Here is a 25,557-nt window from a genome sequence, read left to right as displayed (position 1 = left end):
CCCCATGCTCGGAGGGGCCCTGCCTGGCTGTGGGCTGGAAATGGGGGAGATCAGTTCCCACAAAATGCTGAGCCATTCCCACATCTCCCCACCTGCCCTGCTGAAACAAAACTCACAACCTGGGCCTCCAAGAACAGACCCCCACGGCCCTAAAAGTCCTGAAATGTTGGGAATCATCACTGATCTATGTGCACGACCCCCTGCCCAGCCTACCTCCCCTGCCTCACTCCACCTCCAGAACCCCAGGGTAAGAGCTGGAGGAGGTGGGGAGAGTGGCCGCCATGTCCCCTGGAGCCTGTGTGTCCCCAGAGACAAGGCAGCACCCTGGGAGAGCAGCTCCCCGCTGGGCAAAAACTGCCCCATGCCCAGACTGCCCGAGGCTCTCTGCCAGGCTGGGCTGCGTCTCTCTGGGCTCCTGGCTGAGGAGATGCCCACCCTGGTCCTCTAACAATCCTCCTCTGTGGCTGCAGCAGGCTCATTTGAGGGGGTCTTGTAGACACCCCCTACACACACACACCCAGGGCTCGTCCTGCAGCCAGCCCTGGCCCTGACACAGATCACCACGGCCTGAAGCATTGGCATGACATGGGTGGAGCACTGAGTCCCCACATGTGGGCTCCCGGCGGGGGTGGGGGGGGTGTTCCCTGGGCTGGCCACATCCCAGGAGATGCGCCGGGTGAAGGATTAATTAGATGTCGCTTCTCTCGACACACAGAGAGAAAAATCTTCATGGGATAAAAAAAAATAAACGGGATGGGGAAAAGCAACTCATGTTAATACTCCCCAAAGCTACAGGCACCGGGCGGGGGGTGACGGGGGGGTGCTCGGAGGCCAACCCCAGCCTCCACTGTTAGGTTCTCAGTCAGGTCATGACAAGCTGCCAGATGTTTGTGTGGTTGGAGGTCTCTCCTGGCTCCTCCCTCCTCTGTCGTGAACCAGGACACGAGTGGGCTGATGACTTAGGACCCCGGGGGTCCCCCAGGGTGCGAGGCGGGTAGGCTGTGTCCGCAGGCATCAGGCAGCCACTGCGAGGGCAGCAGCTAGAAATGCCCTGCCTGGCCACCCGCACGTGCCACAGACCAGACCCCGGGCCCTTCCTGACACCCAACTGCCCCCCTCCTGGCCCCGAGTTGAATTGGGACCAAGAAAGCCTGTGGAGGGGTGCAGGGTCCCCACGGGAGCCTGGACATGGGATGAGCCAATGTCCTGGACATGGGATGACCCAATGGGATGAGGCTGCTGAGAATGTGTGTGGGATGTGGGCAGTGGGTGCACACGGGGGGGAGAAAGGTCCCCCCCCCCCCCGCTCCCATTCCCTGGTTTCTAGGGTTTCTCAGGGTGAAGCCTGGACCGGCGCATTTTACAGAGCAGGACCAGGCCAGGGGTCCCCTTGCCCCTTCACTCAGATATAGACTGTGTGTGCCCCAGACACACCAACTCAACCTTTGTGGGGAGGCCTCTTCTGCCTTCTCCACCAGCCCCAAACTCCTGGACCCCCAAGCCTAGCCTGAGAAACTCTATTGGGAGGGGGTGAGGCCAGGCCATGGCTGTGTATGTGTGGGGGGTCCCTGATGACTGGGTGGGGGTGCACAGCAGCTAGGAAAGGCCTTCCAGACAGCCTACCAGTCCTGCGTTGCCTCTCACCGCCCCCCCACTTCTGCGGGGCTGGGGAGCCCTGGGGGAGTAAAAAGCTCTTTACTAGGGGCTTGGATGGTTGGGATGTTGAGAGAGGAGGGAGGAGGGGGACAGTGGAGGGCAAGGGGGCGAGGGGGACATTCTTGAAGACGCTGCTGACTCAACCTGACCCCTACCCCACCCCAGCAGCCAGAGAAGGGGAAGCGCCCGGACCCCTGCTGCATGGGAAGGTGATGCCCCACCAGCGGCGGGCACTAGGGGGCGCCCTCCACGCAGCGGGCCCCAGGGCTGAGGGTGGGGGCCGTGCCAGGGGCTCTCACCGGACAGGGCAGAGGTGCAAGGACAGTCTGAGTTGAGCCCCGGCTGGGGATAAAGACTCGGGACACCTGCACTGGTCCCCTGCAGGGGACAGATCCCTCAGGCCGTGTGTGCTCTTGCTCTTGGTTGACTCTCCGGGGCCGAGAGACACTCAGTAAATATTTGTGAAATGAATGAATGGACGAATGAATGCATCGATGGAGGCCGGCTCCTTACAAACTGAAAGCAGGCCTGTGGGACCAGGGCGAGGTAGGGGGTCAGCGGGGGACATGCGCCAGCCGCCCCAGGCCCAGTGCCCACAAAGGGCCGAAAGAGCAAGGGCCATCAGTCAAGGCCATGGAAGGCGGGCCCCCAAAGGGATGGACCCGCTGCATAGGAGGGGTGCCCTGAGGAAGAAGGCGGTCAGATGGGCACTGGGGCAACAGCAGGACTTGGACACTGTCCTCGGGCACTCCACGTGGGAAACAGGAATTGGGGCCAGGAGGTGGGGGGCCGGGCCAGGCACATGAGACCCTCCCCCAAATACCAGCGGAGGAGAGTATAGGGCTGGGCTGGGCGCTAATGGGACACCCCCATCCCTGCCGCTGGCCCCCACTTCAAAACACCTCCAGGGCAGGGCAGTACAGGGAGCCCCAGGGCCAGGGCCCTGGAGCTGGTTAGAAGGTTCTAGCGGATTCCCCAGAAACCTGTCCTCCTGGGCCTGGGCCTCCATCAAACTGAAGCAAGTTTGCATGCAGGATCGAGAGGGGCTTGAGAGCAGGGAGGACCTAGCAGCTGGCAGCGACTGCAAAGGAGTGGGGGGCGCTGAGCGGCTGACAGGGGTGTGGGGGAACCAAGCAGCTGTGGGGGTGGGGGGATTGAGTGGCTGCAGGCAGAGGGCCCCCACACCCCGCCCCAGAGCTGCTGGACCAGCAGGTTTCAGGGACTCCGTTTTCTTTCATTCTGTCCTCCAGGGGGACACACAGGTTGCTGACCGAGTTGGCGGCCCCCCATCCCCTACCACTGTCCTGGTTCACAGAGGTGGGCACGAGTAGGCCCCAAGGGATTGAAGGTGGGAACCGGCTCAGAGCCGCCCGCCACCGCCCCCCACGAAGTGCCCCGTGTCCTCATCCCCAAACTTTTCCCCCTCCTGGGGCCTCACCGCAGCCGGGGAGAGAGGGGAACCCCACCAGCCGTGCCAGAGGGTCCCTGAGGCAAGACCCCCCAGGTCCCCCTAAAAGCAAGTAGGGAGGGGGCTAGGCCGAGGACACTCCACTGGCCTCTAAAGACAGTGTCTTCCCTACGACAAATACCCCCCCCCAGCCCTGGTCCCCTCAAAGCTGCTTTGATCTGGTGCCTGAGAGCATGGGAGGCAGGCGGATGGGGGTTGGAGGGTGTTGGGACAGAGAATCCGGAGAGTCGGCTGAAAACCCCCAGCCCAGCTGAGTGGGAACCAAAAACAGATCCCAACCCCCCATGCCCCGCCAAGCTGAACCCCCCAACCCAGAAGAGACTGGTGGCAGAGTTGGAAAAAAGCTTCCCTGCACATGGTGGGAAGTGGAAGTTCCCTCCTGGCAGGGATCCTGCAGGAGAACACCCCTCTCCCCAATAAAGGCAGGGGAAGCAAGTGCCCTGCTGGGACACGGAGATGCCCACCCCCACACACACGCTCACACAGCAGCCCGCCCTGCACGTTGTAGGCCACCGGTGAACCCATGTGCGGGTTTTGCTGAAACCAGCCGGAGCTAGAGCAAGTGGGGTCGGGGGTCGCACCACCTGTCCACTGTCTGTATCCCATTCTAGCACTCCTCCTGGCTGGCAATAGCGTGGGGGAGGGAGGCAGGGGCAGGGGTTCCCAGGGTCAGCCCAACTCTATGATCATCTCCTCAGAGTCCTTCCCTCTCCTTTCCCACGGGCCCTGCCCACACTGGCTGGCAGGGAGACCCCCACTTCCTTCCTCGGAGCCCTCAGGGGCCACCCATGTTCCCCTGGCAGCACCCTCAGGGCTGCGCCAGGAACCAACCTCAGCATTTCCCAGGACCCCCAAGGTTTGCGGTTGGGGTGAGGGGCCAAGTCTCAATCCCTCTTCCTATCTGCTTCTGCACCAGGCACCTCCTCAGTCCCGCTCCAGGCCCACTGCCTCGTGGATCCTCCACGCTACAAAGTCAAGTGCACCGCCACTACACCCAGGCTGCCCACCCGCGCAGGGCTCAGCCTACTAGCACTGTCACCATCAACACTGGCCAAGCCCTGACAGGCACCCCCCACACACCCCCAACGCCCGGTGGTGTACAGGCACAGTGTCCAGGGAGGCCTCAGGGCACCGCAGTAAGTGCCAAGCCGGGCACTGCTGTTTGCTCTGTGACTGGTGCACCCCACTTGTGGAGAAACCCCACAAGGCTCAGAGAAAGAGGGAGGGGGAGGGGAAAGAGAGGAGAAGGGAGGGAGGCGGCAGCCGGCGGGCACCCAGAGCAAGTTAAAGAGTTTGGACTTTTAATCTGTTGGCATTGCGGAGCGCCTGAAAGTTTGGCGACAACATTTGGGGCTCTCGTGGGTGGGGCGCTTGAGGGAGGAGGGCCTGGGGCAGGGCGTCAGGGCAGGACGCCACACTAAAGATGCAGGTGGTGTACCTGAGGTCAGGAGGAAGGTCGGGCACCCTCCCCCCATGGGCTCATGCTCGGGGGAGGAGGCACGAGGCAGGGGGCAGCTCCCTTTTGCTCTCCCAGTTGCTGTTCCAAGGCAAATGCCCCCCCCCATTTCCTCTGTCCCAAGGAAACCAGCATCTTCACACACACACCCCCCCCCCCCCCCCCCCCCGGGCTCCCGGGACAGAGAAACACAAGCCCCTACAGAACTGGTGCCTGTTCCTGGGGATTCCCTTCCCCAGGGATTAGATTGGCTTCCCCCACCCACCCCCACCACTAAGGACTATGCGAAACTCTGTGCTTAGCCCGGGAGACTGAGACCTCGGCATCTTTGCTCTGTGGCTTTGGAGTTCTGCCACATGCCTGGTGAAGCGTGATGACCCCCTACCAAAGACGCAGGCACAGAGCCACACAGCATGCGCATCCTGCCCCCACCCCAGGGAGACCGACCCGTCCTTCAGCCCCACAATGACTCCCTGCCCCTCCCCCCCATGCCACCGGCTCTCGATTTCCCGCCCACGGGTGGGGAGGAGAAGGGGAAAACTCCTCCTGAGACCCATCCGCCCACAGGCGGGCTATGAAGATGACTCTGTAGTACTTTCTGAAGTCTTTGCTGCCTTGGGAGACCCTCAGGGAGCCAGGGAGACCCTCTCTTGCCCACAAATTCGCTCCAGTACAACTTCACCCCTGTGGCAGGGGGCAGCGCTGGGGCCTGGGGCCGGGGCTTCTTCTTCGCATATCACAGAGGTGATTCTCTGCACCCCTCCCCAGGGAAGAGAAAGACCTCATTAACTCGGTGTCACTTGCTGGCTCTGTGGGGGCCAGAGAAAAGGGCCTCCGGCCAAGCGCCTCTGGCCGCCTGCCAGGGCACAACCGGGCGCCTCGGACGGTCTTGTGCAGGGCTCTGGACGCCCTCACATATGGAAACTCGGAGCTGTTAGGCACGGGGAAGGGGAAGTAGGGGTGGTGGGGGCCTTGGAGTTCATCCCCCACTTTTGCTTCCCAGAGCTTTCTGGAAATGCAAAGATTCAGGCCAGGAGCGTGTGGGGCTGGGCCACTCCTGCGTGGGCGGGGCCTGCTGAAGCCACGCCTACCAGAGCCCCATTCCCGCCCCCAGCACCTGCTTCTGTTCCCCCATCCCAGTTCCTCTATATTGGCTCCTATAGAACTTGGGGAGCATCGCCCCCCCCCGCGGGTCCAAATCTGGTTCTCTGCCCCAGGGGCAGGGGTACCTTGTCTCCTGCCGAGCATCCGGATGTAGGGGATTCCCCCCCCCGCCCCCCCACGGCAGGAAGGCCATGAGGTGCAGGTGTAGAAGGAAGAACTGGAGGAAGAGGCTGCAGGGGGGAGGCTGGGGGTCCCGCTTTCCTCAAGTGTAGAATGAGGGGGCTGGACTCTGTGAACGCCCCCCCACACACCCCTCCCACAGACCCCGAGCTCAGGGCGGGAGCCCACTGGATCTTCCCCAGACTGTGAGACCCAGGGCCCACCTTGAGGAGGACAGGGAAGGAGAGAAGATGCAGAGTCCCCGCTGACCCCCTGGCAGGGATTCCCCTGCTCTTGTCTGTCAGGGTCCGGGGGGCTGCATCCAGCGCAGCTGACCCTGTGACACCATGGGGTGGGTGGGGGAACAGGGTGGAGGGTGTCTGGGTCATCGTGAGGGAAAGACCAGTGGGGGAGGGGCTGGCCCTCGGGGAGACTCCCTTGGGCGAGAATTTGGAGGGACCCCAGGGGACAACTGAAGCCCTGAAAAAGGCAGGCCAGGTGTGGTGGAATGAAGGGGGCCTGGCAGGTGGCGACACCCCTCAGGCACTGTCTGCCCAGAGGTCACTTGTGTTTCTAGTACCGGTTGCTCCTCCCTACCCTGGTTGGGCCGGGGTGCCGTGGGGGGCTTGCCCCTCTCACTGCATCTGCAAACTGAAAATGTCATTTATGAACCACACACATGCACGCAGCGCCCCCCCCCACACACACACACGCACAAACATACCAGTAGAGTCCAGGAGAGAGGGGCCCTCGCATGGATGGCAGCCAGTCCCAGGCTCTCTCTGACGAGGAAAACGTCTGGTTTTTTTTGTTTTTGTTTTTGTTTTTGTTTTGCTTTTTGGGTCACACCCGGCGATGCACAGGGGTTACTCCTGGCTCGTGCACTCAGGAATTACTACTGGTGGAGCTTGTGAGACCATATGGGATGCTGGGAATCGAACTCAGGTCGGCCGCATGCAAGGGTAACGCCCTAACTGCTGTGCTATCGCTCCAGCCCTGGGAAAGCTTTATCTCTATCTTCCCTTACTGGACTAAAATGGAAGTACATCCCGCCCCCTCCCCCCATCCCCCAGACTCGCTCTGGACCCAAATCCTGCCCTTCCCAGCCGTGGGGAGCGTCTTCTCCCGTCTTCTCATGTTTAGGAAGAGACTGGAAGTCCCCGCCTGCCTCGGAACTCCCCAGTCCCCACAACTCTCACGGAGTGGGGGGTTGGGGGAAGGTCCCCTAGATGTGACCCAGGGGAATTACCGGAGCAGCCCTCCTCCCCTGTGTCGGGAAGTGGAGGCCAGGAGGCTGAGGGGTCTCTGAGAGGGTCCACATCCCCCAGAGCTGCTTCCTTCCTGAGGATGGAACGGGGTCTTGCTCAGGACCCCCTGCCTGTAAATGTCGCCCGCTGCCTGGAGGCTGTGCCCAGCTGGCTTGAGACAAGGTCCTTCTGCTGGGACCTTGACGTGTCTGCTCCTCCCCACCCCCTGCCTCCCCTCTGCCCGGGGGATCGAAGGTTGGGCCTGGCCCTGGGTGGGCAGGGAACAGAGAAGCTTCTCAGGGGCTCCTCCAACTTCCCCAGCTCCTTGTCCTGCCCCAGGAACCTTCCCACAGAAACTAGAAGTTGCCCAGGGCACGGGGGCTTTGCTTCGCCCTGTGCGAGCGGGCTGGAGTCTGCCTGCACCCCACGACCAAGACAGTGAGTGTGGACATTAGCATGGGCCCCAGTGGGCACGTTTCAAGCACTCAGCAACCGGCTGCGGGGACCAAAGGGGCAAGGGGGAGCCTTTCCTTGGCCCCCCCCATGGCACCCCAAGACTTACTTGCCTGTCCTGCCCTGGGAGCAGCGGCTGGGGTGCTACGTATGCCCCAGATCAGGGCTGGCGAGGGGAAACGTATTTCCATGGAGCAGGGACTTGGGGACAGCCCCCACTCTGCCCCAGAGGAAAAACTCAGCCACAAGCCAACGGCCCCCCAGGATTGAAATCCGGCCCACCACTACCCCCTGACCTCCTCTCCCACCCGCCATAATGTAAAAGCCTGTTCAGAGGTTTGCTGGCCTGGATCTTGGACGCTGATTCCGGCAACAGGGTTGTCAGCAGGGAGGGTCTCCCCCTCCCCCATACACAGCTCAAGTGCTCTTCCTGGGTCTGTATCTTCTAAGCTGTGTTTCCGAAGCCCCCCCCCCCCCCCCCGTCTCCCTCAACGCTCTCAGAGCCAACGTCTGGAGGAGGGTGGAGGACAGCAAGTAACATGTCCCTTATCTCACTCATTCACAGGCCCCGTGCGCCCATTGGCAGATGCCAGCTGCCTGGCCCCGGGCTGAGAATGTGCCTCCTGCAAAAGGAACAGTGGCATGGACTGAGTGTCAAGTGGGGGGTGCCCAGCCCCAGCTGCCCCTCCCACCCCCACCACAAGCGGCACATGGGGGTAAAGCTGCGAACAGACCCTCTGGGGTCAGGGCCTGCCGGGAGGGGAAGATCACACTGGGGGGCGGGGGAGGGTGGGACTGCGGCAGCAGCTGGATGTGGGAGGTACCGAACACTTCTGTTCAACCTGGAACCCCGGGCAGGCACTGCAGAAACTCTTACCCTGGAAAGTGACCCCAAGTGTAGTAAGGAGAGAGAGAGGAGCATGTTGAGATGTTGACTGGTACACCCCTGAGACTACACACACACACACACACACACACACACACACACACACACACACACCATGGCAGTGGGAGAGGGAGTGAGCAGCAAAAAGTGGGTACTTGGGGTGGGGGGCAGCAACGTCAAGACAGAGAAACTGATGAGAGTCTCAGAATCGTGTCACCTTCAACACAGGGCCAGGAGGAAGTAGGGACAAGACCCGGACTCCGGCAAGGCCCCCAACTTTGAGTGTCCCGTGGCAGTTTTCTGGGTGTATCTACACCTAAACCCCGCAAGTTCCGGCAGGGGGATTCAGGGGCAGCCCCCGGGGTCCCCTGTTTTGGCCACTCCCCTCAGGTCCACCCTGCGGTGACAAGGGGAGCCTGGTCTTACTGACACACCCAGGCTCAGGGTGCCACAGGCTGCGATTTGGAAGGGAGAGTGTGGGTGTGCGAGGACTGGACAGGCTCTGCTCCCCCCACCTCGGCGGCCAGGGCGGCCCCCTGAGAAAGCCACACAGCCCTCCAGTCGTGACAGGTGACAGTGAGCGCATGAGCATCCTGGGCCCAGTGCTGAGGGTGCCGGCTGCAGAGGACTGGGCCAGAGAGAGTGGGGCATTGCACTCGCCGCCCACTTTAGCCACTTTTTATCACTGCTCAGACTCACAACCCCCCACACGAACCCTGCACGCACCAGGTACAGATGAAAACAGTTGTGAGCCACCGAGGCACAGGCCAGACACATGAGTTCCAGGGGAAGGCTCCCCAAAACCCCCATCCCAGCACGGCTCTTGGAGGAAAGGGCAGGAAAGCAAGCAGGCCCTGGCCTCAGGACCCCCGTGTGCCTGCCTGCACACCCTTCCCAAGGCACAAGCTTGCCCCCCTATATTACAGATGAGAAAAGTGTAGATGAGGTGGGAGCGCACGAGCCCAAACCCGGATCTTCCCCAGGGCTGGAGCTGGGGTGTTCCAGCTCCCCCAAGCACTCGGGTGTGCAGAGGAGCGTCCTGCAGAGACTCCCCCGGACCTGGAAACTGCAGCAGGGTCCTTAGCTACCTCCAGGAGCCCAAGGGGTGTGAGGACCCAGATGCATGCTGCAAAGTGGGCAGAGGGGCCCATGGTGGGCAGAGGGGCCCACGCCCCAAACCCTGAACGTAGAATAAAGCCTGTTTCCAAGCCATGTGCACTGCCTGAGTCCTTGGGAAGGGGGGAGGGGAACTGGGTTCGGGGGTGTCCATGGGCAAAGGGACCCTTGTGTCGGCGCACCCTGCCAGCATCCTTAGACCCACGTCCCTAGGACCAAACTCACCAAATAACTCTGGGGAGCCCAGAATGCGGGGCTGGAAGCGGGCAAAGAATGCAAATTCCCGGTGAGCCGGAGAAGAGGGCAGAAACGGTAAGTTGAGGCACCCTGGGGTCCATCTCCGGCAACACAGGGGCCTCTCGCGATGGCCAGCTATGCCCTCCCCAACAATAGCAGGTGTGAGTGACAGATGGGATTCAAAGGTGGCACGGGGGCAGGCGTCAGGATGGCTGGTTCTGTTTGGAGACACTCAACGGACAGAGATCCCAGGAAGGTGAGTGGGGGCCAGCGACGGCGCGCCTGGGGCTGCGTGCAGACGGCCTGCAACGGCCCCTGGAAAGGCCAGCCCACCGTGGTGTTCCGTGCCCAGCTGGCGAGGCCGAGGGTGTCCAGGTCTCTCCTCCAGGAGCCCATGGGGGTCTGGGCACCCCCGCCCCACCCCTGGTGCAGGAGAGACCCTCGTCATTGAGCTCCTGGGGCCCTGGCGGTGGAGGTGGTGCAGGTCGAGAGCCTCCTGCAGCGTCCACTGGCTTATTCCAATGGCACGGCCCGGGCAAATCCCCGGAGCCCAGGAGCCCCGGGTCTGCCCAGCACGTGGCCGGCTGGGGAGGATTCTAGGGATGTGGTCGTATGCATGCGCAAGAAGTCGTTTCCCAGGCACGCGCACACACTGAGGGGCACGCGCACGCACGGCCACATAGGTACCCGGCACGCGCTTCTCCGAGCGGTTTCCAGGGAGAGCATGTTCCCCGACGGGGATGCCACGCTGGGCCCCAGCTCCTGCGAGCGCTTTCCCTGTGAGCCTCTTGCCAACCTCCCAGGCCCAACACAGACCAGAAACCCCACCCCACAAAGGTTCTAGAACCTCGAAGATGCGGGAGAACAGACTCAGATTCGAAATAAACGGCTGGTTTCTGGGGTCCTGGCTTTGTTTTGGTGGTGGTGGTGGTGGTTTTTAAGGGAACCGTGGTAATAACTGGTCGCTTTCACGCTTGTGGGAGAAGTGACCGGGTCCAGGGGCGTCCCGGGGTGAGTCCTTCAGGGGGACGTTCTGAGCAGCCTGCCACGCCCACCACCAGGCCAGAGTTCCATTTTTTTTAGAAAGAGTTCGCTTTGGGCTGACACCTGGGATGTGACGCTTCCAGATGCTTCTCACGGTCGCTGATCCACGCTCTTCCAGGCACCAGCAGCAAGACCGAATTTCACCTAGGAGAAAGGAAGCAGTGTCCAGACAGAAGGAGACAAATGACCTGGCCCCTTGGGGCTTCTCCAGATGGAACTGCCCTGCAGGCCATACCTCTGGCCTGACCCCTCTGCCCCCCAACTCACTCATAGTCACGTGCTACAACCCTCTTTCTTCCTTACCTTCCTCCCTATTATGCCCTCAATGGGTGTCCTTCATTAAGCTAGGGCTCAATATTTTCTGCAAAATTCCACCCAGTCCGCACAGTTCCCCTATGCAGCACCAGGAACCCCAAGGGCTGACCCTCTGGATTTCACCTGTCAAGGACCCTTCTCTGTGATCTTTCTTGGTCAATAATAATAATAAAAAAAAAATGGGCTTGGGGCTGGAGCAATAGCACAGCAGGTAGGGCGTTTGCCTTGCACGCGGCCGACCTAGGTTCGATTCCCAGCATCCCATATGGTCCCCTGAGCACCGCCAGGAGTAATTCCTGAGTGCATGAACCAGGAGTAATTCCTGTGCATCGCCAGGTGTGACCCAAATAGCAAAAAAAAAAAAAATGGGCTCATTGCGGGGCCAGAGGGCGTTTGCCCTGCACCTGGCCAACTCAGGTTTGATCCCTGGCATCCCATAGAGTCCCCTGCGCACTGCCAGGAATAATTCCTGAGTGCAGAGCCAGGAGTAACCCTAAGCATCCCTGGGTGTGACCCAAAAAGTAAAAAAAAAAAAAAAGCCAGAGGGGCTCATCCGGAGCTGCCTCAAGGGGCCCCGAGCCCCATCCCCAGCAGCGCAGGGCGCAGGTGGCATCTGGCTCATGAGTACCACAAGGAATAGCCCCTGGGTGTCCAAGCACAGATAAGAGATCCAATCCCCCACCCAAAATAATTCAATTTTGCCATCACTGCGGATGAACAGCAGAGTTGCAAAGAGGAAACACATGCCCTTTACTCAGCCTACTTGTTTATGAATAAGATACCATATAGGCATTTTACTATATAATATATAGATTTATAAAAGTGTGTTGGGGCATGACAGAAACCGACAGGGGCACAGCACCATCGGCCGGATTCAGGATATTCAGCATCAAGGGTACCTGATTACATGCCAACAGCCTGACTCCGTTGTCTCTGGATGGACCTCACCAAGACATAATCTGCTGAAAATTCTGGTATGTGGCTTTTGTGACTGACATCTCCAGGCTTTCTTGGAGTCGGGATGGGCTACCTCCCTCCGTTTCCCTGTAACTTCCGGAAACCTCAGCAATCACATCCACACCCCAAAGCTGCCACCCAATTGAAAAGCTACTCCAGTCTTACCATCCCGATACAAATACCGAATGCCCAGAACAAACACCAGGACCTCTCAGCGCCCCTATTGAAAACCATAATGCACAAGAGGAAAAGGAGTGAGAGAGCCACAAGGAAAGTGACTCCCAGAGAGGGAGGCTGAGGGTGGGGGGGTGAGGTGGTGGTGGATGGTGGGAAATGGGCACTGGTGGAGGGATGGGTGCCGGATCATTGTATGACTGAAACCCAATAATGAACAGCTTTGTAATGGTCTATCTCATGGATATTCAATTAAAAAAAATGTTTTAAGTAATGTGGAGTTTATGCCCAATTCAATCAGTGTAATCAATGGCTGAATAAATTGCAGTACTCCTGCATTTAAAATTGTAGCACTGTAGCACTGTCCTCCCGTTGCTCATCGATTTGCTTGAGCAGGCACCAGTAACATCTCACAACAAATTGTGAGACTTGTTGTTACTGTTTTTGGCATATCGAATACATCGCGGGTAGCTTGCCAGGCTTTGCCGTGTGGGCAAGATACTCTCAGAAGCTTACCGGGCTCTCCGAGAGAGGCGGAGGAATCGAACCCGGGTCAGCTGCATGCAAGGCAAACGCCCTATCCGCTGTGCTATGGCTCCAGCCCGCATTTAAAATAAATAAATAAAATTTTAAAAAGAGTAGCGGGGGACTGGAGAGATAGCACAGCGGGTAGGGCATTTGCCTTGCATGCGGCCGACCGGGTTTGATTCCCAGCATCCCATATGGTCCCCTGAGCACCGCCAGGAGTAACTCCTGAATGCAGAGCCAGGAGTAACCCCTGTGCATTGCCAGGTGTGACCCAAAAAGCAAAAAATAAATAAATAAATAATAAAAAAATTTAAAAAGTAGCAGATTAGGGGCCAGAGCAATAGTACAGCAGGGAGGGCCTTGCACACGGATGACCCTGGTCCAATCCCTGGATCCCGTAGAGTCACCTGAGCACCCCACCCCCCCGGAGTAATTCCTGAGAGCAGAGCCAATAGTAACCCCTGAGCATCCTTGGGTGTGACTCAAAAAGCAAAACAAAACAAAAGAGTAGCTTATTAGGGGCCTGAATGCTAGCACAGTGGGGAAGGCTTTTGCCTTGCACTTTGGCAGGCTTGTTTGTGGGGGCAGTTTCGGGGGGGGCACACCCAGCAATGTTCAGGAATTACTCCTGGCTCTGCATTCAGGAATCACTCCTGGCGGTGCTCAGGGGACCTTGTGGGATGCTAGGATCACGTGGGACACCAGACACCCTGGTTGTCTGTGTGCAAGGCAAGTGCCCTCCCCACTGTCCTATTACTCCAGCCCCACTAGCCAGGTCCTCTGTTCCAAGAACAAGATGCCAGGTCTGGCTGCCTGCATTGGCTGCTGAGACGGCCCTATTTCCACACATTTTTGTTTGGTTTTGGGTCACACCTTACAATGCTCAGCACTCAGGGGTTCCCCCTGGCTCTATGCTCAGGCATCACCCCTGGCAGTGCTCAGACAACACAGGGGATGCTGGCGATCAAACCTGGGTTGGCTGCATGCAAGATTAGCAACCTCCCCACTGGACTATCTCTCCAGCCCCTGGAACGGCCCCCATTTTCTAATTTTGTCCTCCGGGAAGCACCATCCATGAGCCGGAGGGACAGCTGACATTTCTGGACCACCTGGCCATGGCCCCCGAGGCCCCATCTTTTCTAAATCAGATGGGCCCGGTCTCTCCAGCTGAGCCTCCCAGGGCGATGGTTGTCCCAGCTACACAGAGCCACCAGGATAAACAGGGGATGGGGGAGGTGTCAACGTCTCCTGAAATAAGGAAGGTCACAAACAGTGAGTCAGCCACAGCTGTGTGCAAGATTAAGCCCCAAAGGCCTTGAGAACTACAGGGACACCCCCAAACACCCACCCAGCCTTCGTGACTTCCCCCCTCTGGGCCCTTCTAAGTGCAGAGCTGGAAACTGGTGGCTGTAGATGACTTGGGCCCCACATCTGGCCCTCCACGCTGGAGGCCTTTGTCTGGTGGATCAGTACTGCCCGGCTTCTCTGATGGCGGGGAGGGGGCGGGGGGGGGGGGGGGGGAGGCACGTCGTGGGGAGGGGATGCCTCCCTAGGAAAGTACCCACCAGCCCCCTCTAGTGCCTTCTCCAGTCCTGGGATGTTCCTGGAGCCTGGCACATGCAGTAATTGTAACTGGAGGCTGGTACCGTCCCGCCACCCCCAGGGGCGCCCCACAAGGTGTCTCCCCTTCTCTCACTCACAAAGGCAGCAGCAGCGCCCCAGGCAAGGCAGAGGAAAGGGGGAAACACTGTCAGACAGGTTCCAAACAGAAAAGCTGGACCCAGCGTCCAGATGGCCCCGTGCAGATGGGAGACGCCTCCCAGCAGAGAGCCCCGCCACTGGCCTCTTCTTTCTCAGCTGACCCTGCGTGCTGAGGGTAAGTGAGGGGGATGGGAGCTGCCAAGAAGCAGATGTCCAAGAGGCAAATGCACTCCCAGGGCTCCTGCTGGGGGTGGTCTGGGGTCTCATCTCTCTGAGCCTCCATCAGCCCCAGAAGGGATGTCACTTGAGTGCTCAAGAGGCCTGGGGTCGCAGGACCGAACAGTGTCCTCTGAGCTACCCACACCAGGTAGTCCAACCCCGAACAGCGAAGATGAGCCACTAAAAACAGCCCCGGTTGCCCTGAGGTCCCTGAAGGGCAGCTGGGAAAATGAACCGAGCCCTGAGCAATCAACGAAGGCAAGAGGTGGAAGGGGGGCGGGGGGGGGGGGGTGGAAATCCAGGGAGCTAACAGATGCTGCTTTGTTCAAAGGGAGAATACAGACTCCAGCAGGACAGATGAGGAAAAGGAGAAAAGAAAGGCCCAAGGAGCAGAAAGAAAAAAAAAACACAAAGCCAGAAGATATAGAAGCTGATGAGGGCTGGAGCCAGAGGACAGCGGGCAGCGGGGGAAGGCGCTTGTCTTGCATGCAGCTAACTCAGATTGGATCCTCAGCACCTCGCAGGACCACCCACCCCCGAAACCGGGCAGGAGTCATCCCTGAGCACAGAGCCCTGAGTGTGGCTTGAAAAACAAAACGTGGGGCTGGAGTGGTGATAGCACAGGTGGTAAGGTATTATTCGCCTTGCATGCAGCCAACCTGGGTTCCATCACCGGCATCTCCTAGGGTCCCCTGAGCACCACCAGGAGTAATTCCTGTGTGCAGAGCCAGGAGTAATCCATGAGCAACACCGGGTGTGACCCAAACCCCCCCCAAAAAAAAAACAAAAAAAAACATAGATAAACAGACAGGCACGTCCACACCACCATGCCTGGCACATCCCCACCTGTACTTGATGTCAAACACGGTGGCGTCCTCGTCATCATCCTCATCCTCATTCAGGGGGGCCATCTCCACGCTCTCGGCCGGGGTGGTGATGATGTCATACTTGCGGGGCTTCTTTGACCGTCGCCCCGACCTGGCAGAGGAGATGACGGAAGCCTGAGCTTGGGCAGGGGGGGTTGGGGGGGGGGGGGGGTGGCGCACCACCACAGCACGTCACTGATCTTTCCCGTGGCTCACACACCCTGCAGAGATGATGATGACCTCCCCGCCACACGCTGAGACACGGGGATACCTCCGCAGTGCAGGGAGAAGGCACTTGTCTTGCACATGGCCAACCTGGGTTTGAGCCTAACACCACAGATGGTCTCCTAATCACCCCCAGGAGGGATTCCTGAGTGCACAGCCAGGACTCAGCCCTGAGCACTGCAAGCTGTAGGACAATCCCCACTACCACCACCAAAAAAAGTCGGAGGAGATAGAACAATAGTACAGCCAGGAAGGCACTAGCCTGCCTTTTTGCCTTGCATGCGGCTGACCTGGTTCTATCCCTGGCATCCCGTATGGTCCCCCACCACCGCCTGGAGTGATTTCTGAGTGCAGAGCCAGGAGTAACCACTGAGCATCTCCAGGTGTGGCTTCCAAACACAATTTAAAAAGAAATAAAAAATAATGGCATGGCTCAGAGGCCATGGGACCCACCGAGGTGGTCCCCGAGTTACCCGAGCATGGCCATGGTTGACCGGGAACTGCCAGATTCCCTGGTGTGGGTGTGGGTCTTCACTATGGAGTGTCACCCTGCCCCAGTATGCACCACACCAGACAGTGCATGAGCAAAGAGGCAGCACCTCATTCTAGAAAGAGTGGAGTGTCCACAACCAGAGGAGATATGGGGCTGAGCTGGGGGCCCCCCGGACAGAGCATAGCAGAAGCCTGGGGACAGATAGTATCATCACCTGCAGCAGGAGACTCAGCGTAGCCTGCCCCCACGGAGGGGACCCCTTAGCCCAGCCCTGTTCCACTCCCTTTCTTCCGTGTGCTTGTGTTTTATTTGGGGGCCACACCCGGCGAAGCTCAGAAATCATTCCTGGCTCTGCACTCAGGTATCACTCCTGGTGGTGCTCAGGGGACCATATAGGTTACTGGGGACTAAACCCAGGTGCTCTACGAGCAGGGTGAGGGCACTCCCCGCTGTGCTCTATCCTCCAGCCCCAACCCGCCCCCTTTCTTCACCACAACTGAAGTGACAGGTTAGAGAGAGTGACGGGTTGGGGGGGGGGGGGGGAGTTGAAGTCAACCCGGCGGCCCAGTCCTGGTGTTATTTCTAGAAGAACCAGAGCTAGCGCCAAAACACACATTTCCACCCACACTGTGCATGCGGAAACCCAGCCTGGCGCCGGCAGGTGTGTTTGCCCAAAGGTGCGTCTGACTCACGGATAATCAGAAGCTGGCCCCCTGCTAGGGGTCAGGGGGTACGGCTGGGATGCCCCAGAGGGGTATGGTCATAGGCCCTTCTCCCCCCACCCCCATGCAAGATAATCACACAAAACAAGTCCTCCCCTCCCAGCTGAGCACTCGCTTTGGGAGTGCTAGTAGGGCCCAGTCTCAGTGCCCATGACCGGGAGGCAATTTCCCTGTGTGGGGGCATCTGAGCAAGTTGCCTCCTGAAACCTAAAGTCCCCTTGAGTCTAGTTCAACTTTGCATGCGGCTGACCTGGGTTTGACACCCCAGCATCCCATACGGTCCCCCAAGTCTGCCAGGAATGATCCCTGAGCACTGCCAGGACTGGCCCAAAAAAAACAGAAACAAAAAAATCAAAGTCTGTTTCAATAGCTCCCAGGTGTGGCTCTTGGGGGGGCCTGGAATTCCCACCCCACAGGCCCACAGTTTTCCCATTTCCTCCAAGAGGCTGTCCCAGGCCAGACCACACAGGGGCTCCCATTTCCAAGCCCAATTCATGGCCCCCACCTCAGTCCCCAGCAAGCACAGCGTCTTAGAGCCTGCCCGTGGCCCTAGCAGGTTCTGGTACCCCAGTGGGGAGAAGTCCAGGAGGGGCTCAGGCCTAGAGCGCACCCCTTCCCCCGCAAGCACAAGCACAAGTCACAAGTACAGGGTTGGGGGAAGGCTCCAGGGGCTTTGCTCTGAGAGCCCCGATTCCCCCCGAACCACTGTATGGTTCCCCCCACCTCTGCTCCAAGGGCTGCCGGCAAGACACAGAGAGAGAAGCATCTCCACTCCCTCATATTCCATAAACCCCTACAAACAGTGCCATCGCAAGGAGAAAGACACACTTTTTTTTCTTTCTTTCTTTCTTTCTTTCTTTCTTTCTTTCTTTCTTTCTTTCCTCCCTTCCTTCTTTCTTTCTTTCTTTCTTTCCTCCCTTCTTTCTTTCTTTCTTTCCTCCCTTCCTTCTTTCTTTCTTTCTTTCTTTCCTCCCTTCCTTCTTTCTTTCTTTCTTTTTGGGCCATACCTGGAGATGCTCAGGGGTTACTCCTCGCTCTGCATTCAGGAATTACTCCTGGTGGTGCTCGGGGAACCCTATGGGATGCCAGGGATGGAACCTGGGTCAGCCACATGCAGCCCAAACACCCTCCCCACTGTTCTAGCGCTCTTGCCTAAAAGATACTTTTCTCTTGCATGTGCAGGAAGTGATCAAGGTTACTGAATTTTCTGGGGCATTTTCCACTTTCCCTAAGGACCTAAGACTCCGTCTAGCCAGTTCCAGCACAGCAGAACCCAAGCCCTAGAACGATTTCGTTCCACTGAGATGTATGTGTGTGTCAGGGCGGGAGTGATAGAACAGCAGGGAGGGCATTTGCCTTGCAAGCGGCTGGCACAGGTTCGATCCCTGGCATCCCACTGGATCCCTCCAGTCCCACCAGAAGTGATTCATGAGCTCAGAACCCTGAGCACTGCTGAATGTGACCCCAAAACAAAACAAACGAAAAAGACTTTGTATGTTGGCGTTTCCGGAGCTTCTGAACCCTCACTACCTGCATTCAAGAGGTGGGTGAAAACATCATCAATTCCTGCCCCAAAGCCTTGAAGGGGGCTTTGCTTTATTTGGGGGGGGGAGTTTTTGGGTCACACCTGACTATGCTCAGGGCTTACTCTTGGCTCTGCACTCAGGAATTACTCCTGGAGGTGCTGGGGGGCCCCTATGGGATGCCAGAGATCAAACCCAGGTCAGCTGCGTGCAGGGCAAACGCCCTCCCCACTGTGTTATCGCTCTGGCCTCAGGTCAGGAGGGTGGTGCTTTTTTTTTTTTTTTTTTTTTTTTTTTGCTTTTTGGGTCACACCCGGCAATGCACAGGGGTTAGTCCTGGCTCATGCACTCAGGAATTACTCCTGGCGGTGCTCAGGGGACCATATGGGATGCTGGGAATCGAACCCGGATCAGCTGCGTACAAGGCAAACGCCCTACCTGCTGTGCTATTGCTCCAGCCCCAGGGTGGTGCTTTCTAAGCAGGACTCTGTTCCACTCTCCAGGTCCCAAAGAGAAGCACTGATGTCCAGTGGGTTTATTTCATTGTTTCTTCTTCCCAGGTGACCTCTAGGATAAGTGATACCTCTTGATACAGATACGCTAGTTGAGGACAGGTGCCTGGGGCCAGGTAGGAGGTTGGGTGATGTTCAGACACTGGCCTGGCCAGTCCCAGTGTCTCCGGGGTGAGGGGGAGCAGGTGGGGGGTGGATGGACCTTTGCTGCTACTGGCCCATGAGTGACAGCTGGGGGATGTCAGGTGGCTGAGAAGAATTTTCCCTCCCCACGCCCCAGGCGGCACCTGGGAGGCCACCTCCCAGATAAAAAGACTGGGCATGCAGCCAAGACAGATCCGGGACAGAGGTCACTTGGCAAGGCTGGCGACTAACCCAGAGGCAGGGGTGGGGTGGCACCCCCAAGATCTCAGGGAAATACAGCTCCCACTGGGTTTTGTCCTCATTTCTCTCTTCCAATAAAGACAGAGAGAAGGACTGTCCCCTCCGCCTAAGGTCTCAGAGTGTCCAGCTGACTTCATCAGCGAGCACAGGGCACACAGAAAAAAAGTGAGAGGGCCCATCTCCACCCATGCTTGGAGTCCCACATCCGGGCACCCTCTCCCCCCCCATGATTCCCGACAGGACCCAAGGCACAACACCACCCAACACAGAGCGGGTTCCCCACTGCTGAGACAAAGGTGCTTTGTTGAAACCGGAGTCAACACTGCATCAAGTAGCAAGACAGCCTGGGCCAACCAGGCAGTATCTTTCTCTCTCTCTCCCTCCGTCCCTTCATCCCTTCCCAAAAACTCACACACACGCGCGCGCATGCGCACATGCACACGTACACACACACATGTACGCACACATGCGCGCGCACACACACACACTATAGAGATATGGGTCCTCCCCATGGATGGGGTGCTCTGCCTGCAAAGCCACCTTCCTTGCCCTTTCTAGGGCCAGGATCCCACAGCAGAATAAAAGCTCACGGTGAAACGTGCGCAGATGCCAGGCACCCCAAAAGGTCCCCCAAGCACGAACAGGAGTGATCCCTGAGCACCAAACCCAAACTAACCCCTGAGTACTGCTGGATGTAGCCCCAAACAAACACCCAGATTTCCCTGGGGGAGGTGCTAGGCTCCCACCTCACAGTCTGCAGGGCCTGCCAAGCACTGGGCCAACGGGCGTGCTGAACAGTGCCAACAAGTTCAGACCCTGGGGAGTTCAGTGGGCCCCGAAAATGCCCGGGGCAGGCACCAGTGGGGGCACGAAGCCAATCGAGGTGCCAGAGACTCAGACCGAAGCCCGTCAGCTCACGAGAACCTGTTGCCTGATCAGCCGAGGAAATGGGCCTTGTGCAGTGACACTTCTCTTGGGGAAACTTTGGGAACAAGGTGGGGGGAGCCAGGGCAGGTTGGGGGTACAGGCAAACAGCAAGAGGTGTCTACAAGCCAAAGGGCCTCCAGGTAGAGGGTCGAGAGCACAAGGCAAACTTTGTGAGGGTCCGAGAGGGCCGAAGCAATGGACAGAGCTCAGGTGGGGTCTCCTGAGGAAGAGAGACAGGCCCAGCCACGAAGTCTGAATTTCACCCACACCCTAAAGGGTTTGGGGGCAGAGGGAGGATGAACCCCATAGAGGGTGGGTGGACAAGAGAGGGAACAGGGGTAAAACCCCCACCAGAGGGTGGACACAGCAGGATGGGGAGTAGGACAGGAGAGAAGCCAGGGAGGAAGGGGTGTAGGCATGAGGGTGAGGGGCGCATCCCCCAGGAACCTGGGGAGGGGGTTACCGGGGGAGGAGTGAAAAGGAGGCAGCAGAGTACAGACCACCTGGACCCAACCTGTAGAATTTTCTAGAACAGAATCCTGCCCAGCAGGCCTCTGAGCACCAGGCTAAGGGAACAAGCTAAGCCACCCAGGGTCCCCCAGGAGTGACACCCCCAGACACAAAGCTGGGGTTGACCCTCCATAATGGGGCGTCCACCACTGCGGAGGAACCAGCATGGAGCTGGGCGTAGTGGCCATGTGTCCTGGCCATGGGCAGAGAGCAAGTGAGGGGCAGAGAGGACACTCGGAGACACCATAAAGGGGCCAGAGCCTGGATGTCCCCAACTGCCACACCCAGGGAGGGTCTAGGGGAGAAGCTGGTGAGTGGGGGGGTGGGAGTGAGGGGTTGGGGTGGGAAGTGGGTGTCAGTGGGGAGGGGGGTCTGGCAGTGGTGCACCGGGAGATTGAGGGGGCCAGAGGCCACGGAGGCGGGACTGGGCACCAAGTCTGTTTTCCCTTGGATGCAGCTGGTCCCCCAGGAAATCCAGGTCAGGCTGCAGCGAGAACAGACGCCAATAGGGAAGCACCCCGCCCCTCCAGGACAAACCTGACAACACAAAGCAGCTGGGCTGAGCAAACCCAGCACTGGGGCTGGGCGCTCCCAGGGGGTGCGGTCAGTGACCCGCACACGCGGAGAGCCCCTAGCAACCGGACACATCTGCTCCGCTGCCCCTCCCCCCATCAGGATTTCCCAGGCATGAGGGCTCACCTCGGGACTGTTTTGGGGAGCTGCGTCCTCCCTCCAGCCTGAGCCGGCCCCCCCTAAAGCCTCTCCCAGACCCCCACCTCTCCACCTACGCCCCAGTACTGAGACAATCCCCCTCCTCCGCAGGCCGCCTTCCCAGAGTCCAGCTCCAAGCCCCATAGAGGACACCCCCAGGCTGGCTGGAGCCAGCCCTGCATGCAACCGATCTGGGGGTGGGGGGACAGCGCCCCGCCAGGAGTGATCCCTGAGCACAGAGCCAGAAGTAAGCCATACCAGGAGCAGGTATGGCCCCAAACCAACCGACCAAACAGATCAAAAAACAACAATAACAACAACAACAACAATCCTTTCTGCGCCTCCCCGCAGTCTGGTCTCCGGAGAGGAGAATGGAACGGCGGAGAAGGGGCCGGCCACCTCCAGCGGGTCCGCCTGGAAGCCAGGAGCGGCCGGATCTTTCGGCTCCTTTGTAAGGGGGGGTTCAGAAAGCACACCCCCTCTGTCCCCCGGGGGCGAGCGGGTTTCGGGGCGCTGCGGGGACACCCCCCCCGCCGGTCCCCAGCTCCAGCTCCGGCCCGGGCGCGCGCCCCGCGGGGCCCCACCTGAGCACACGCAGCAGCAGGCAGGCGACGAGCAGCGCGGAGAAGGCGCAGGCCACGATCACGGCCACCTTGAGCGCGGGCAGGTCGCGGACCAGGCCGGACAGGCGGGTGACGAGCGCGTCGGCGCTGCGGGTGTCGTTGGCGGGCGGCGGCGCGGGCGGCGCGGTGCGGACGGCGACGGCGGGGCGAGGCAGAAGCGACGCGGCGCGCATGGTGGGGGGCGGGGGCACACCTGTCCCGCGCCCCGGACCTCACCCCGCAGCCCGGGCTCTATCCCGCACCCCCAATCCGGGCCTTCCCCGCACCCCAGCTCCCCCGCGGCTGCCCGGCGGCTGCGCGCGCGCGCCGCGGGGTCAGGAACCAGATGCGCCCGGAAGGGCCAACACGTCGCGACGGATCATTCGATCATGCGATGTGGCCGCGGCCCCACGTGGGCGGGGCAGCCACCACCCGGAGCCCCGATAACCCCCCCCGCAAGGACCAGGGATGGGGAGGGCCACCCTAGGGAGCAGGCGGCGCTGCGGGCGCTGCAGGTCACGTTCCAACCGTTATTTATGTCACTTGGAACCTTGGGGCTAAAGAGACTGCTGGTTGGGTTTTTTTTTTTATTCTTAATTTTGTCTGGGGGCCACAGCCTGCTGTGCTCAGGGTTTACTCCTGGCTCTGCACTCGGGGATGACTCCTGGCGGTGTTCAGGAGACCTGGTTGGGGGATGAGATCATGCCGGGGACCGGGACATATGCGGAAACCGCCCTCCCCACTGCACTGTCTCTCTGGTTCTATTTCCCTCTTTTCCAAAGAAATTTTCTTGGGCCGGAAAGAGCACAGCAGATAGGGCCCTATCAGTAGACAGCCGACCTGGGCTTCAATTCTCAGCATCCCATATGGCATCCTGAGCACTGGCAGGAGTGACCCACAAGCACAGAGCCAGAAATAAGCTGTGGAGCACCACTGGGTGTGGCCCCAAGACAATAATCCAAAGTTTAAAAGAACAAACACACAGGGGCAGGAGCAATAGCACAGCAGGGGAGGGCGTTTGTCTAGCATGAGGCCAATTCCCAGCATCTCATGTGGTCCCCAGAGCACTGCCAGGATAAGTCCTGAGCATCACCAGGTGTGCCCCACACCCCAGACAAAAATACAAACAAACAAGCAAAAGAAAGAGCTCCTAGGGGCTGGAGCAACAGCACAGCGGGTTGGGTGTTTGCCTTGCACGCGGCCGATCCGGGTTCGATTCCCAGCATCCCATATGGTCCCCTAAGCACCGCCAGGAGTAATTCCTGAGTGCATTAGCCAGGAGTAACCCCTGTGCATTGCCAGGTGTGACCCAAAAAGAAAAAAAAAACTGAGCCCCTAGCATCTCTCTTTGGGCAGAAATCTAGCTGAATTGAGCTGAACCCTCTCCTTTGGGGTCTGTGAGGAGAGTGCAGGGGGGTGCCCCAGGGTTGGGGGGCTCTCACCTCACGGGTCATCCTCCAGGCAGGCTCCATCAGTGGTTCGGAGTGCCTCATTCAGCACCTCCCTACTCCCCAACTGTGTGAGAAACAACCTCAATACCTGATCAGCTGCTGGCCAGAGGCCACCTTTGTGCTGCGCCAAGTGTGCCTTGCCAAGGCTGCCTTATTAAAGCATTCATGCTCACAGATGCAGGGTTCGAGGGCCCGCCTGTGGGGCGGTCACCCTAGCGGGACACGGACACGCAGCCTGTTATCATGTCAGCTGAGGCAAGTCTCCGGGTGTGAATACCCAGATGGAAACTGCCCATCACATAGATAACACACCCGGCTTCTGCAGAAAGAACAAGTACGGGACTCTCGGCAGCCCTCTCCCAGGGACTGGGGGGGGCTGGGCAGGTTCACTGCTCGCCCGCCCGTCACGTCCACTGGCGGGAGAGCTACACAGACCACATGACGTTCTGGTTCTTCCAGCTGCAGGTCTGTCAGAGTGTGGCCTGGGCTGAGAGCCAGCCCCACAGCCAGGCCAGTGAGAAAATCCTTCAAGAGCCACCTCGGCTGCCAGGAACGTGCAGTGCTGGTAACCCTGAAGGCGCAAATCTCGAACATCATCTTTGTTCCAGAAACTTCTGGGCAGCAGAGTGAAGTCCCGGGCTCTGGACCCTCCAAGCCACGATCAGGGGCCACTGAGTGGCCGGAGCCAAGGGCTAGACCCACCACATTCAGGAGGTTTGCGGATTGTTTCTTCTTTTTGGTTTTTGAGCTATATCCACGATGCCTAGGGGTTACTCCTGTCTCTGTACTCAGGAATCACTCCTGGTGGTGCTCCGGGAACCCTGTGAAATGCCGGGGATCAAACCCAGGTCAGCCGCATACAAAGCAAACACCCTCCCCGCTATACTATTGCTCCAGCCCCTGGATTTTTTTTTAATGCCTAAGACAAAAACGATAATTCTTAGCTCCAGAAGGTCACAGGAAGCAAAACTGAAAACTGCACCCTTCTCCATCTCTACCCAGTCCCCTACTTACTTAGGGGCCCACGAGCCACCACAGTTTAGTACAACAGGAATGACTTAGCAGGGAAACCTTCTGGAATCCCTTCAAAAACCTTTATTTTGGGGGTCTACACCCGGTGTTCAGGGTTACTCCTAGCTCTGCATTCAGGGATCACTTCTGGCAGTGCTCGGGGGGCCCTATGGGGTGCTGGGATGGAACTTGGGTCGGTTTTCTGCAAGGCCAGTGCCCTCCTCTCTGTCCTATAGCTCTGGCCCTTTGAACCCTTTGTTGCATATGTCTCAGTCACGAAAAGTGGTCATGAATGGAGGTGGAGAGACAGCTGAGAGCAGGGAGAGAGGGGGGAGAGAGAATCTGGGAGGCAAGGTGGGGGTGAAAACTTGCCTTTTCCCCTCCTTGGAAAAACTCTGCGCCAGGCCTGAGCACAAACCTGGGGACACCCCAGTCCTCATCCCTACCTGTGTCCTCCCTCCTGTGGAGCAGAAATCCAGGCTGCAACTCATTCCATACCCCCATTTAAAAAAAAAAAAAAGAGTTGCCATCATCAGATATTCATGCCTTGTCCTATCAATAGTTCCCCTCTTCTGCACCAACGTCAAAGAGCCCAAAGTGAGAACAAGGGCATGTGAGCCTTGTCCACAAATAGTAATGCGTGTTTTGCAGAGGGAACACGGGGGATCGGATCTACTTGCACCCCAGGACAGCTGCCCTGCCCGGCTGACACCCACAGGGGCCATGTGCATGACTCCCCCAGAAACTGGGCATTCCGGATCCCGGGGACGTTGGAGGACATGGCTAGCGGCAGGTGCGTGCGCAGCGTCTAAACTCCAAGCCTGTGTGAGATGCACAGACAGAGGCAAGGAGAGGCCACACTGGCAGAGGGGACAGGCTTGGAGCACAGACACTGGGGCC

At 59.0% G+C, this 25,557-nt stretch overlaps 1 protein-coding gene across 1 annotated transcript; it reads right to left on the bottom strand.

The window, feature by feature from the left end:
- Positions 1-10,881: 10,881 nt before the first annotated feature.
- FAM174B (family with sequence similarity 174 member B) lies at positions 10,882-22,449 on the bottom strand. The gene is made up of 3 exons (XM_056124687.1): positions 22,178-22,449; positions 15,567-15,698; positions 10,882-10,970 (listed from the first exon to the last, which is right to left on the bottom strand). The coding sequence occupies exons 1-3, from the start codon at positions 22,387-22,389 to the stop codon at positions 10,967-10,969; spliced, it is 348 nt and encodes a 115-aa protein (XP_055980662.1). The 5' UTR covers positions 22,390-22,449; the 3' UTR covers positions 10,882-10,966.
- Between the last annotated feature and the right edge of the window lie 3,108 nt (positions 22,450-25,557).

The sequence above is a fragment of the Sorex fumeus genome, unplaced genomic scaffold, assembly GCF_029834395.1.
Source record: "Sorex fumeus unplaced genomic scaffold, SorFum_2.1 ptg000051l, whole genome shotgun sequence".
Taxonomy (NCBI): Eukaryota; Metazoa; Chordata; class Mammalia; order Eulipotyphla; family Soricidae; genus Sorex; species Sorex fumeus.
Note: the sequence above shows the minus strand (reverse complement) of the source record. Positions and strands in the feature narration are given on the sequence as shown.

Bases quoted from the DNA above. Each gene is read 5' to 3' on its own strand.
- FAM174B (XM_056124687.1), bottom strand. From the start codon at position 22,389: ATGCGCGCCGCGTCGCTTCTGCCTCGCCCCGCCGTCGCCGTCCGCACC. The intron at 15,699-22,177 runs GTGGGGCCCCGC...CTCCTCTGCCAG, and splicing joins CTGCTGCTGCGTGTGCTCAG to GTCGGGGCGACGGTCAAAGA.